Source organism: Podarcis bocagei, assembly GCF_964188305.1.
Source record: "Podarcis bocagei genome assembly, chromosome: 5".
NCBI classification, from domain to species: Eukaryota; Metazoa; Chordata; class Lepidosauria; order Squamata; family Lacertidae; genus Podarcis; species Podarcis bocagei.
Window position 1 is genome coordinate 76,565,962 of NC_138129.1, and position 15,194 is coordinate 76,581,155.

General features: G+C 46.6%; 1 protein-coding gene across 1 annotated transcript in view; it reads left to right on the forward strand.

Annotated features, from left to right (window-relative positions):
- The first annotated feature begins 479 nt into the window (after positions 1-479).
- Positions 480-15,194, forward strand: part of PLPPR5 (phospholipid phosphatase related 5) — a 94,486-nt gene continuing 79,771 nt past the window's right edge. The window contains exon 1 of the mRNA XM_081194090.1: positions 480-1,728. Coding sequence (XP_081050216.1) covers positions 1,462-1,728 — 267 coding nt within the window. The 5' untranslated portion in view covers positions 480-1,461. The remainder of the gene's footprint in view (positions 1,729-15,194) is intronic.

The window sequence follows — 15,194 nt, forward strand, 5'->3', positions numbered from 1 at the left end:
TTTTGGCAAGCCCACGTTGCACAATGACTGCTGACTGGGACGTTTTGTGCAGCAAATCCCCTTCTCCAAAAGACCGGGCTTTTTGCGATAAGGAAAGTGAGGAGGGGATTGCGCTAGAAAGTGTGGGTGCTTTGATGGAACATCATCTAACCGCAGATCAATAGTGCTGCTGAAGCCAGAGCGATACTATAAATCAAGTTGTGGCTTTTCCCGTTGGGCAGCCCTTCTGTCGTTTGCACCAGTTTGCATAAGAAGCCTCTCAAGATGGTTGGATTCTGAGAAGCGTCTCTTGTGTTTTTAAGCAGCTAGTACGAGCTGAGAGCCAGCTGCAATGCCAGAGATTGCAAGCAGCTAGTTCTCAAAGCAGGAGGAGGAGGAAGAGAAGGAGCTATATATATTATGTATATATAATATATTACACACATGGGAAGCTGATGCTTCGATTGACGAGCACGGGGGAGTTACTGCTTCCGCTTTTTTCTTTAAGGGGGAAAAAAGCCACACACAACCAAAAATCCTTAATAGGGGAGGAAAGACGCGAGCGAGAAGGAAGCGCCTTTTCAAAATCCACCCACCTCTCTCCCCACCCCCTCCAGCTCTCCGGCAGCCTTGGAAACGGCATTTGCGCTGCCTCCGCCGCTGCGTTCGGGCAGGGACCGGTTCAAAGCAAGGCAAGGGATTAAGCGCAGGGCGAGCTTTTCGCAGGCGCGGGGGCAGCCAGCGGAGAGGCGCCGGGGGGCCGCATCCCCGCGGCGAAGGATGGAACTTTGAGCGCGCCGGGGGCAAGGAATCCGTTCCCGGAGTGGAAAGGATCCCTCCGATCGTCTCCAAGGCTTGTTGGATCCAAGTCTCCAGTCTGAGGGATTTATTTAACTGGGTGTTTTTTTTGGAACGACTTACTGATATATTTTTTGCCCGCAGGCAAATCTGCAAAGAGGAGACTTCCGTGCGCCTGCGGGGGGCTGGGTCCACTACCCACTCTGATCTATACGGGACGCTGCGGGATTAAAGGACCGGCGACACCCCCCCCCCAAATCCCCCCCAGTGGTCGCAGCGGAGGGCTGTGCGCGCGCGCGCCGCGACCCGCTTCCCCGGCGCCCAGTTGCCTCGCTCGGAACGCCTTGGAGAGCTGCCGCGGACGGAGCGCGCTTAGGACCCCTCCCCAGCCCCTCCAGCGGCGCCTGGGGCCCCGCCTGCCGCGGGGGAAGCCCGTGCTGGTTGCCTCCATCACTCCCCCGGAGGGGCCTTGCCCCACGTGCGCGACCCTGCGCCCAGGACCGCGCCGCCTCCGCCCCTTGCCATCCATGCGCTCGGCCGTGCGCCCGGACGCCTTTGGTCCTGTTCTTCTTCCTGCACCTGCCTGGGACTAAGGCGCCTCCTCCTTCTCCCGGTGGATGCCTCCGGGAAGCGGGCGGAGCGCGCAGCCGGGGAGGGGGGCTGCCGCTGCCGCCGCCGGAGTACATGCCAGTGCCCTCTCCTGCTCCTCCTCCACCTCCTCCTGCTGCTGCTGCTCTTCTCACCAGAATGCTTTACTTCCAGATGGTGATCATGGCAGGGACTGTGATGCTGGCTTATTACTTCGAGTACACCGACACCTTCTCGGTCAACGTGCAGGGCTTCTTCTGCTACGAGAGCGCCTATCGCAAGCCTTACCCGGGCCCGGAGGAGAGCAGCGCGGTGCCCCCCGTGCTCCTCTACTCGCTGGCGGCGGGGGTGCCCGTGCTGGTGGTAAGCGTCGCTGTCGGCAAGCGAGGTCCCTCCCCTTTCCCTCTCCCACCCTCTGGGTCTGTCCCCCTTTTTCTGGCACACCCCCACCCCCGGGAAATATATACAGTATAGGCTTTTCGCCTTTTAAGTTGCTCAACTTGTTGACAAGGTGTCAGGAGGGCACAGGGGTGCCAACTTGAATAAAATTTGGGGTGGGGGAGGCAGGTAAGCCCCATTCCACATAATTGATCACATGATGGGGCACACCCACACCATTGGAATGCCAATGCCTATCAACTTTGGGGAGGCCCTCAAATATTTTATTGGGGGGCGGGAAGGCAAAGGGACCTCAACCCCTAGGAGTTGGCACCTATGGGAAGGCACAAGGAGGGGGCAATAAATTGAGGGGGGTGGAATCCACTGTCAGTGGGTCAGTTGTTTGGGGGTAAGAAATCCTCCTTCATGCTATGCCTTGTTAGTATTTTGAGTGCTGGAATATTATCCAACATTCTTGCACTTCTGTTCCTTTATTGGGATCAGATAGTGCAACCCCCCCTTTTTTTTTGCTTGAGTCCAAATTTGTTCCCTGGTGCCTTTGAGATGGGTTCAGCAATTGGGCCACCAGTTGGACTCTCTCATTTGGGGAGGGGGCTCTCCACTCTTCTCAGCCATTTTCTAAGGACAGCTAGTTGAGAGAGGGCCTTTGGGTTTTCAGAAAAGCTAGATTCAGTGCTAGTCTGTTTCGGAGAAGGAATAGTGCCTCCCCTGCCCCCATCCTTCTTTAAAAACCCAACCCAACCCTGACATGATTTTTGTTTGGCTCCATTCAAAGCATGTGTTAGTCACAGATCCGGTGGGTAGCATTCTGGAGGAGACCAGTTGCTGATAATAGCCACATGTTAATATTTCAGCCAACGGGGAAGAAAAAAAAAAGACAAGCTTGGTTATTTCTGACAGTAGATCGCTATTTAAAATGGAGCAGGTGCTTCTTCTGATTTCTGCCTAGTACATTTAAGAGATATACGGTGTGGCACGTGGCATGATGTGCAAGTGAAATCCTAAAAACCTGCTACTTATATGTGGTTTTCTGTACATATCTTTTTTAAAATAGAAGTCATTACACACACACACACACACAGATATGTGGCTGTGTTGTAATGCAGTTCAGCTGGGTTCTCAGCTGGGGTTGGGGAAGAATATCAGCAGCAAAGCAACAAAACATCTGCCTTTAAACGGCTCAGTGTACAAGTTGTAATGTCAGCTGACAAAAGCATTAGCATCATTTAATAATCCTTGACCATATTGAACAGATGAACAGAGAGGGGAGTGTGTGGCTGTTAGGGCTGGATTATATATAGACATGAATGCACACATGCGTGCGTGTACACACACACACACACAGACAGACAGAGAGAGAGATACTGCATAGAATTAGTCTTGTTCTCGAATCTGCTGATTTCCCCCTTGGTAGCAGTAAATATTAAGGCCATAAAGATTAATGGTAATATTTAGGAATTTGCAGTTTAATAAAGCAATGCTATCCTAGGAAATTCTGAATGGAAAACTAAAACTCAGAGAGAATTTCCTTTCCATCACAGCAGGGCTTTGCTTAGGAGTCTCTTTAATTATAAATCAATCACACTTGCAACCCTGCGAGTCTTCAGAGTGATTTTAAACCTGAGAGCCAACTTATGCCCTAATCAAGAAATAATTGAAGCCAGGGCTGGCACAGGTTGCCTCCCACCTTGCAAATGTTAAGGCAGAGCGTTGGATAGAATGATATTGTGCTTTTCTCAGGCCAGGAAGAACTGGAAATGGGAAAACTTTTTGAGTACTCTTCCAAGAAAACACACACAAAAACTTAATGTTTTAAACTATGCAACTGCCTGTCCTCTTTTTAAAAGCTTCTTTGCTATTCAGTTTCAATATATATATATATACATATAACAAACAACCCCCATATACCTCCACACCCAAAAAACATTCCATGCATCTACACAGTAAATGATAACAACTGAACATTAAGCAGGGTTGTACTATAATTTTGTGTTGATTTTAGCAGCTAAGAGTCTTCGCTTCTTAACAGAGAGTGACATATTAAAGTTTGCTTGCATTATAGGATGGGTCAAAGAAGGGAAAGCATTTGACTGTAAAAATGTCACCTGCTGACACTGAAGTAAAAGAGACTTAAGGTTGCAATCCTGTGCACATTTACTTGGGAGCAAGCAACACTGAACTCTGTGGGACTTGCTTGAGTAAGCATGCTTTGGATTGTGATGCAAGTCAGTTCCTTACATGGGGTGCAGGGAGGTGGCGGGGCAGGGGAAAAAAGAGAGAGAATATTAGCCCATAATTCCCATAGGGCGCTGGGGTATTTTTTAAAAATGCAATGTAAGCTGAAATCTACTTCCATCAGATACCTGAAATGTAATTAACAGCAGGTATGTGATAGACACCACTGTTGCCGGTGTCAGCAAAAAACCTCAAAGGCATTGCATACTGAAGGTGTCATTTTCTTAATACATTTGGCACCTTACAGGAACCCTTTAGCAAGTCCATGAGGGCAAAAGATTCTTGCATTGCAAGGGGTTGGACTAGATGACCCTCGTGGTCCCTTCCTACAATACTCTGATTCTGTGAATGTACAGTGCCTTTGCATTAAATGTATTGGAGCAATTAGGGACCCTATTCTTCTCTCCAAAGAATTATTTTGTATCCATGTGAGTGCAGTATGGACCCAGCGGTATGTAGCGCGTATGTTATTTTGTTACCTTGGCTTCATTAGGTGGGCAGGGGAATCTAGGTGTATGAAGTTCCAAGAATGGAGAGGATCGTGATAAATCACAGTCAAGACCTCCATACATCTAAAACACTCTGTCGTGGATCCTCAGTGATCCACACTGGACTTGTGTCTGTGTCTGTATCATCCCAACGTGATTTTGAAAGAAGGAAGTTCACAGCTGCTTTTGTGTGGCTGTGCGATTCTGGATTATTACCCCAGTCTACAGAATTTCACAAGCAGAGTCAGCGGTACTTACATGACTGCATCTCTGCATATTCACCTGTGGAAGAGGCGATTGCTGATCGGTTGGAGCGGCACAAGTTTAGAAGGGGATGCTGGGTTCAAAACAGCCGAGAAACACTGCCTGTGCCCTGTCATTGATTGGTCCCATTGATTCTATAGTTGAGTTTGGCACCTTTAGAGCTTTCTGCACAGATCAGCCATTCCCGATACCGGCATCTCATATCGAAAGAGACGGCATGAAAGAAAGAGGACACATGGGGGAATAAACCTCCTTTTTAATTAGCTGCATCACATGACTCTGTCACTGCATCCAATACACATTGGCTGCCAGACTTGTTTCCCAAGATACAAGATATTAATTTTTAAGGAGATTTGCGGTCCAGTTAAATATTCATTACACACTTCTATCTGGCAAGACTGTTTAAAAAGTGGCCGTTAGATACATTTTATCCTCCTTATTTATCTTTCCAAATGCCTTGTTGCAAGCAGGAAACAGCATCGTGTGGCTAGGCGGAGACCCCCCCCCCGACCCCAGGCGACACCCAGGTAGAATAATGACTTGTGACGCATGTTATGGGATTAAAATTGCCCACAACTTTATTAAACTTTAAGATGCAGGAAGACCTTGGCTTAGGCATTGGGTGTTTTTCCCTCCCAGTTCCTAGTCAGGGATCTGGGGCACATCAGGGTTAATCAATCTATCTATCTGGGGATTGGGCTGGCTCTGGAAGATGTATGTTTAAGCAGAGAGGCTGCCACACAGGGGAGAGCACTGACAACTTTTCAGCGTATGGCCAGTGACTCCCCTCAGCACAACCCCTTTAACGGGGAACCCTGGGATCGCCGCCACAGGGGGGCCGTGTATCACAGCTTCACGCCCCCAGTGAAGATAGGCCAAAGGATTCCTCCCAAGGCCTGAAACCGCCAAAGTTGTGGCGTTTTGCTATGGGGATGGCGAAACCTGCAAATGCAGGGAAATTCCTTCCCGGTCCTTTAAGAGCAACCATTGTTAAGACCATAGCAGCACCCGCATGCCTGTAAATAAGATGTTAACCTGCAATAAAAGGCCTAAACTAAGGGAGGGTAGGGCAGGAGAAGCTCTGGAGCCGACTGAGGACTCCCAGGTAGGTGACCCCCTCTATTGTTCCGAAAGGGTGGTTCCAACCCTTACCTGGTCCATTCCCCTGGCTACGCCTCCCCAGCTGTGATTGGTTCATTGAGCTGAGGTTAGGCGGAAACCTCTAGGTTTGCAACTAGGGGAGGCAGTCCAGGATTGCTTTGCTGGAAGTCGCGTTGGATCGGGGATGCCACACAAATAGCGCCCTCCATTTGATGGAGAATGGTCATTATGTATTCCTCAGCTATGTAAAACATATAGCAGAGAAATGGCTCTATCTGATTACTCTACCTATCCCCAGGTGTGCCGGGTTGGGCCTCATCGAGGGGGGGGGGCTTTTATGCATGTATGACATCACACATGCCACACCCTGCCCTCCATCAGGCCATGCCTGCTGGGACATGTAGGCACCTGCTGGGATGCTCTGGCAGTCATGGGACGAGGGAGGGCGAAAATTGCCCTCCAAGCCTCCTGCCCAGTGCGTTGGCATTTGCCTAGGGCCAGCGGGGGATTAAAACTGGCACACACACTAGTTATCTCTCGCTTGGATTACTGCAATGTGCTTTACTTGGGGCTGCCTTTGAAGGTGACCCAGAAACTAATTCAGAATGCGGCAGCTAGACTGGTGACTGGGAGCGGCCGCCGAGACCATGTAACACCAGTCGGGAAAGATCTACATTGGTTCCCAGTACACTTCTGAGCACAATTCAAAGTGTTGGTGCTGACCTTTAAAGCCCTAAATGGCCTCAGTCCAGTATACCTGAAGGAGCGTCTCCACCCCCATCATTGTGCCTGGACACTGAGGTCCAGCTCCAAGGGCCTTCTGGCAGTTCCCTCATTGCAAGAAGCCAGGTTACAGGGAACCAGGCAGAGGGTCTTCTCGGTAGTGGCACCCGCCCTGTGGAACGCCCTCCCACCAGATGTCAAAGAGAAGAACAACTACCAGACTTTTAGAAGACATCTGAAGGCAGCCCTGTTTAGGGAAGCTTCTAATGTTTAACAGACCACTGTATTTTAATACTTTGTTGGAAGCTGCCCAGAGTGGCTGGGGAAACCCAGACAGATGGGCGGGGTATAAATATATATATATTTAAATTATTATTATTATTACACAGAGATACTCCCCTTCCCTCCACCAGCGCCTTCCCTTATACCCAAGTCATTTAGTACAGGCAGGAGTCCCTTCATTTTTATTCTGCCCCCTCTGCCTTTAGAACCTCGGAAAACAGCTAATTCAAATAGTGTGATGATGGACTAGTGCAGCTGTTGTTGTAGTTTTACCCCACCCATCTGGCTGGGTTTCCCCAGCCACTCTGGGCAGCTTACAGCATATCTGAAAACATAATAAAAACATCAAGCATTAAAACCTCCCGAAACAGGGCTGCCTTCAAATATCCTCTAAAATTTGTGTAATTATTTTATCTCCTTGACATCCGAAGGGAGGGCATTCCACAGGGAGGGCGCCACTACCAAGAAGGCCCTCTGCCTGGTTCCCTGTAACTTCGCTTCTCGCAGTGAGGGAACCAGCAGACGACCCTTGGAGGAGGACCTTAGTGTCTGGGTTGAACGATGGGGGTGGAAATGTATAGAGAGATGTGCATTAGTAATCTTTACGAACTGCCCTTGTGTCCTGAGTCATCATAGTGGCATACAACAATTGAAACTCAACCAAGTTTCACACTGAATGAAACACTTGAAAAACAGCTTTTCCACCTGGGGTGAAAGGCACTTTTATCTGAGAAACTAAAGAGTTGTGCTTGAGTATACCACTACAGTGGGATGACTGCAGAGACCCTAGTAACTGAGAAACAACCATCTCCATATATTCATATGCTTAGTCTTTTTTGTGGTAATGCTAAATGTGACATAAATACATAGGCAAGCATGAGAAAGGGACGCGGGTGGCGCTGTGGGTAAAAGCCTCAGCGCCTAGGGCTTGCCGATCGAAAGGTCGGCGGTTCGAATCCCCGCGGCGGGGTGCGCTCCCGCTGCTCGGTCCCAGCGCCTGCCAACCTAGCAGTTCGAAAGCACCCCCGGGTGCAAGTAGATAAATAGGTACCGCTTACCAGCGGGAAGGTAAACGGCGTTCCGTGTGCTGCGCTGGCTCGCCAGATGCAGCTTGTCACGCTGGCCACGTGACCCGGAAGTGTCTCCGGACAGCGCTGGCCCACGGCCTCTTGAGTGAGATGGGCGCACAAACCCCAGAGTCTGTCAAGACTGGCCCGTTCGGGCAGGGGTACCTTTACCTTTAAGCATGAGAAACAATTTGTATAGATATTAATCCCCCCCTCAATCTTGCTTAGTGTCATTGTTATGCTTGCAAGTGAAGAAAAGTCAGTTTCCTCAGGTAATAATAATAATAATAATAATAATAATAATAATAATAATAATATATTATTTATACCCCAACCATCTGGCTGGGCTTCCCCAGCCACTCTGGGTGGCTTCCAACCAAATATTAAAATATAGTAATACATCAAACGTTAAAAGCTTCCCTTAACAGGGCTACCTTCAGGTGTCTTCAGATTTGAGTACGAAGCCAGTTTTCTGCTACATACAAACTTGGGGAAGTGTTTGTTCGAACTTTAGTTCATTAAAACAAACCAGGATCAAACTATGGTTTGATATCCTGGTTTGTCAGCTAAAGACTCTCCTCCCTGAAAGAGAGGGGAGTGGTTGTGGGCGGGAGCCCGAACACCGCTCCTAGCAGGGGGCGTTGCCCCCTGCCTCCAGCTCACCTGGCTGGCACTCACGCCCCCCCCCCCGGTGGCCGCCCAACCAGGTGCCATGGGGGGCGTGTCCAGCAGCCTCTATGCTGCAGTGCCAGCCTCTCCCCGGTCTCATTTCTCTTCGTCATCCTGTGCGAGTCACCCACCCTCCACTCCCTTTGAGTTAGGGCTTAGGTCATTGGCCTTGCTATGGACCTTAGGTTGGTCGCCCCGGTTGCCCGGGGGGCCTGGTAGGAGTTTTTCCATTTGGCATTAGGCTTTTTGGTTTTTTTCGCCTACCTCGTAGCAATCGTCACAACTTTCTGGTGGTATTGGTGGGTAGGTTAGGCATTGGAATAATGTGTTGTGGTGTGTCGAAGTGCTAGGTGTGGCCATCGCCTATGCCTTCAATTTATAGGGGTATTCCGGTAAAGGAATCTGGGGGTCGTGTATTCCGTCCGATGCCTGCTTGGCGGGAGGCCTTGGCACGACCCTCGGTGACAGCAGGGGTGAGCCTATAGTTGGATTAGCATCAACAGGCTCCACCTACTGGTGAATAACCCACTTGTTTCGATCCAATGCCTAAGCCAATACCTTTCCATTGCTGTAATCAATAAAGTTGTGGCCTTTTCTAGCCCATTAACCTTATATCACGTGTCCCTGTGTCTTCATTTTACTTTGCGGGGGTCGGGTCCTCGAACCACAACTAAAACAACCAAAGTTCCTTGAGATCGTCATATGTAATGAAATACTACAGTTTAGTCAAAACGGAAAGTGGAAGCTTTCATTCTGTCATGTGAAAAGGAACTGGAGGGGCAGAATGGAAGTCTGAAGCTTGCTATGGCTCCTTCCTAATAATCTAACTATAGTTTCTCTAGGTAACCATAGAGTAGTACTCAGCTAGATGTGCTAGCAGAATGGAATTTTTCCCTCCCTGCCACTTCCAAATCTGCTCCACAGGGCTGGGGAACCTTGATAATAGATTTTGGGGGTGCACAGAGTAGGGGGGAGAATGTGCTGCTTAAATCTACAAACGATAGCTTAGATAAGGCAGCCATGTGGTGCCTTCTGGATGCCTCTGAACTCCCATCAGCCTCAGCCAGCATAGCCAGTGGCCAAGAATGTTGGGAGTTGTAATCCATCAACATCTGGAGGGCCCCACATGGGCCACCCCTGGTTTAGACAATCTTCCAAATCTTGTGTGTGTGAGACACATGGGCAGAGATAAGTCAAAACCAAAAGAAAGAGTTGTATATTTGTTGAGTAACTGCTGAGAACGGCTGTTAGATTCCTCCTTGCTTGTACTTTTGTACGTGGGTAGCATAATCGAGACAGAGCTCTCAGCCAATTTTAGGCATGGTGACAGGATGGAAGAGAGAGGCAGAGTCTTAACTATGTGAGCTTCAAACAATTCTACCATTTTTTGTGTGGATCAAAATCTGTACCCCAAATTGTGCCTCGAAGGCCACCAGAAGCCAATTTGGACTGCGGAATAAGTAGCTGAGTATTCTCTTTTCTTTACTGATTGAAGTATTTAATATCTAGAGGTCATAGTCATGTTGAGATATTTTTAGTTTCTCTGTTATGTCCTGAAATCTATTTAAGAAAGAAAAGGAGAACTGTCTCGCTTGATTCTCCACTGTGTGTGCTTTTCTTTGTCAAAAACATGTGAATTGTTATACAGAATTTTTTTATTCAGTTCCACTTACAACCTTTCCTACTATGCTTCCTGTTTCTTTAGTAGGACTACTTGCCTTTTTTGAACTCTTGCCTTTGAAAGCTGGGAAATACATGTTAGCCTAATCTTGCACCTACAGTTGAAATGATGTGTATATTACTTTTCCAGGAGGACTGCAGTTAACCTACCAGGTGTGCTATGAAAAGATGTGCCAATGGCCAACAACTTAGATGTCTTTGAAAGGTGGTTAGATAAATTCATGGAGGTCAAGGCATGATGGCTGTATGCTATCTCCAGGATCAGAAGCCTTTGAATACCAATTTCTGGGGAGCAATAGCAGGAGAGGGCTATAGTCCTCCTGTCCTGCTTGTGTACTTCCCATAGGCTTCCCATCTGAGCAAGGGGATGCTGGACTAGAAAAGCCTTTCATTTGATGACTCCTTTTTTCTATTGTGCTTTATCCCTTCTGCTTTCAGTGTCAAACAAAGTTTTCTTCTATCACTTTATCACTATTTTATTAAAATGCAAAAAGAATATCTTGATAGCTTGATAGCTTCTGTGGCACCCGATGCCACAGAACCATTTGGGCATATGATTTTTGCGAAGTGTTGTGATGGTTTTGTTGCTTTTAATTTACCCTTGTAATTTGCTATTTGCCTGGATGTTCTGGCAAATGCAAACTGTGTGTCTTTCTGCTTCTCCTCACCTTTAAGAGGTACTGAGCCAGTGGTGGGGAACCGAATCTGGCTAGCAGACCAGATCCTGATCTCCTCATAGGGCAAGTTTGATATGTGGGTAGCCCCACCAACAGTCAAGCACTATTACATCACCATGACAACAGTTCAGCATCCTTCTTGCTCTGAACTCTGTTCCAGATAAGAGCGGCCAACTTAGGGGTGCTCTCAGAGTCCCCCAAACTCATCTTTCCTTCAGAGGTGTCTTGGTAAGTCCCTGGCTCCTAGCATAGGAGAGTTGAGACTCTTCTCATCATCAAGCTCTCCTTGAGGTTAGCAGACAAATTCCCTTCTTACCTCCCTCAGTGCCTCTTCCAGTAAGGAATTTACTTCCTGGGTTTCTACATCAGGTTGCAACCCAGAAGGATTTCCCTGTCATCTCTGAGGCTGAGACAGTGTTTCTCTGTTTATCTCTTCCTTCCAAATCTATGCTGCTCCTCTGGCTGCCTCCTTCCCACCTTCTCTCACTCTTCATAGTGTGCAGAGGAGCAAAAGCACCCCTCACACAGCTGTGAGGTTCCATAGAGGCAAGGCTCAGTTATGTCAAGCCCCTGACAAGTCCCAGCTTTCAGCCAGCCTCTGACAGTTTTGGGTTTTTTTTGCCCACATGGGTTTTGCAAAGTGCTTTGCAAGGTGTTGTGTTAAGCAGCTGTTCTGAATTCCCCAAGCTGCATGCACTTTTCCTTGCCACGGGAGGGAGGTGCTTGGAAAATGAATCTCTTCCCCCTCTCCAAATAAACACATTCAACAAGAGAAGGTTTTCTATTTGGATTGTGGCTGGCTGGTGCTGGTGCCGCAACACAGTTGCAAGAAACAGTTGAGAGAGCTGACTCAGATACTCAGCAAACAAAAGGGGCTTCAACGTTCTCAGGGCTCAACAAGAGTTTCATTGAGAAGGAGGGATCAATATTTTTTAAAAAACCTTTTGCGCAAGCACAGTAGTAGTTGACTTTGGGTGCCTGGAGTGCTGAACACTGACCTTGTAGCTACAGAATGTCGTTTAACATTCTAGATAGACATTGACTTGTAATGCAACAGAGAATCATAAGCAGAACAAGTTCATAAACCAAACCAGATTCATATTCAAGCTTTGGCAATATCACTGCTTGAGAGACCAAGGGCCATGTAGGAGCAGAAATGGTCTCCCTACTCCTCATTACCAGTGTTAGAAACTCAGATTTATAAGCTAGGACCAAATGGATCCTTAAACCAAGGTTACAGTCACCAAAACGACATGTCTAGTTGTCATTTTGGGGCAAGACAGCTCTAAAGTCTTGTTTTTGAAATGATGGACTGACTGTGAGTGATTATCAGTTAAACATCTGGCTAGTTCAGATGCAACTTTGAGTTAAGGTTAAGAGCTTTGAAAACTTAAAGAAGAAAAGTCACTTGATCCAGGGACAGTCCACATATATACAGTGGTGCCCCGCAAGACGAATGCTTCACAAGACAAAAAACTCGCTAGACGAAAGGGTTTTGCGGTTTTTGAGCTGCTTGGCAAGACGAATTTCCCTATGGGCTTGCTTCGCAAGACGAAAACGTCTTGCGTTTTTTGCAAGTTTGTTTCCTTTTTCTTAACACCGTTAATACAGTTGCGACTTGACTTCGAGGAGCAACTCATAGAACACGGTGTGGTAGCCTTTTTTGAGGTTTTTTGGCGATTTTTGAAGCTTTTCCAAAACTTTTCCGACACCGTGCTTCGCAAGACGAAAAATTCGCTAGACAAAAAAACTCGCAGAACGAATTAATTTCGTCTTGCGAGGCACCACTGTATTGGCTTAGTCTGACCTCTTTTCCTTAATGGTGACATGGACCATTCATAACACAGGGATATTCTTCACAACTGTGAGCAGGGCAGTGGGGGCGGGGTGTAAGGGAGGATAGGCTAAAACAATTAACTGTAATGTTGTTCGCTGCTCCTGCTCAGGCTGCATGGGAAAAGGATTTTGGTTTCTGAAATTCATTCTGACTGTGCGGATAAAATAGAACTGATAGAATTCTACAGGGTGTGGTATTAGTGTGTGAAAACAGCCAAGATCCAATGATGCCCAGGCATGCAGTTCCAGATGGTGCAGATGTTAGGTGCCATCCTGGCACCCAGACATCTTCACTTGGTCGCAAGTGGCCAATAGTCAAATGTGAAATGTGCCTGGCTAATTTCGAACACTGTTCATTACATAAAGGTTATATGGCATATCGACTAATAAGGAGATACACTATCCAATCAAATGTGATTTACTTATAAAGATGATAACTGTGGATTATTATTATTATTTGCCAATTAAAAAAAATCCACATAATTCATTCGATCGGGTGTTTTGTTGTGGTTCCTAAATGTCTCGTTGCAGCTAAAATGTGGCTTTTCAAGGACAACTTTGAGAGGGCAGTTGATGGCAGCAAAAACAACATGTCTTGTGGCACTTTAAAGACTTAACAAATTTATTAGGGCATAAGGTTCTGTAGAGACCAGAAAAAGTTTGTGCCATAATAAATTTGTTAGTCTTACAAATGTGCCATGGGGCACTTGGTTGTTTCAAGGACAGTAGCACAGACCTGAAAACTTGAGAAATATGTCAACTTCTCACATCTCAAGACTTTCTCCCCAAGGCACAGCAGTCAGAAATCACCTTTCTTGGCACTGTTATCATTTGTCCTGTCCTTGGTGGCACATGATTTTCTGGCTACCGCTGTGAACACGTTTTGTATCATTTGAACAAAAAGGAAGGAAATAAATTTTCTGCCCAAACAATTCAGTGCTCTTTAAGCGATCACCACCTATCTGTTAAAAATTGAGCTCAGAATCGTGAGCATTATGATTTGGATTTGGGGCTCACATTTTGGATTTAGCCTTTTGATGCCTTCTTTGAAGTTTATTGAGCGGTTAATTTTAGTACTTGGTAGCATTTCAGGACTGATGGGGGCACATCCTGGGGATGTGTAGATACAATGCCTGCTCCCTGTGAAGTAGGGATGGGGAACCTGTAGCCCTCCAGATGGTGGACTGCAACTCCCATCATTCCTCATCATTGGCTATGTTGGTTGGGGCTGATGGGAGTTGGTGTCCAACAGCAACTAGAGCTTTCCTGTCACTGCTGGAAAAGATGCACAGTGTCTTACAAAGCACAATATATTGTGGGTTTCTTTCCCTTCCCACTTTCTGTCCTTCTTTCTTGAGTGAATTCTTGCTTCCTTTTCCTTTCAGCGATAACTATGATGTACATAGATAACTATGATATACATACATGCACCACCAGTGTAGGTGGTGATTTGGTTTTCTTGTAATCCCAGACTGCAAAAACTCTTTAAACTATGTTTTTAATCTCTACATTGCAGTAGTGATATCAGCCATGGTTAGTATTGAGAACATGAACCCTAAACCATGGATCATAGCAACCAGGGAAGGGAGGAATCTGTGAAGTGTGCAAACCATGGCTTTCAGCTTTGTACATGCACTGGTTCTTGGCTAATCACTTTCAACCATACATGAGTAACAATGAATGCTGCCTTTTGATGCAGATATACATTTCACATTGCTTGAAGTTGAGAGGATTCTGCACATCTACCCTTTTAGTCAACTTTCTCAATCCTGAACACGTTGCATGGAATCCTTTTTAAAAATTATATTTCAATAAGATGTAATGCCACATTTTGTGCTAGAAAAGCTTTATTTACAAGGATAGTGACTGAGAATCTTCATACCTCTAGAGTAGGTCCCATTGTTTCAATAGCACACAATAGTGTGTTGCCTGTTTCATATAATGTAAAGGAAATGCACCGTGTATGAACAATGATTAGTTGTATGGGTGAAACAGTAATCACAGAGCATCCAGACTGAGCTTTCATGCTTTCCCTTATCACCCAATCCTGTGTGATGCAGGCAGTTTATGCCTTCAGCTGTGATTTGATGGGTGCGTTATTGAATGATGTACAGTAGAGGTGTGTGTCAATCATCCATTATTTTCATGCGTTGCAATCCTGCTGTTTTTGAGACATGTCAGATTCCATTTGGACTTAATATCATCACTAATGTGTTTAAGATCAGGATGCCAGTCATCATTATCTATGTCAAATGAGGGCACCATAGATGATAAGGAGAGCGAGCGTGATCCTTTTTGTAGTCCATTTCTAAGGCAACTTAGATGGTGACATACTGATGTTGTGGGTGCATATGTCATTGCAAATGCTTAGGATAAAGCTATTAGTACAGGCTATGTAGAAATACGAG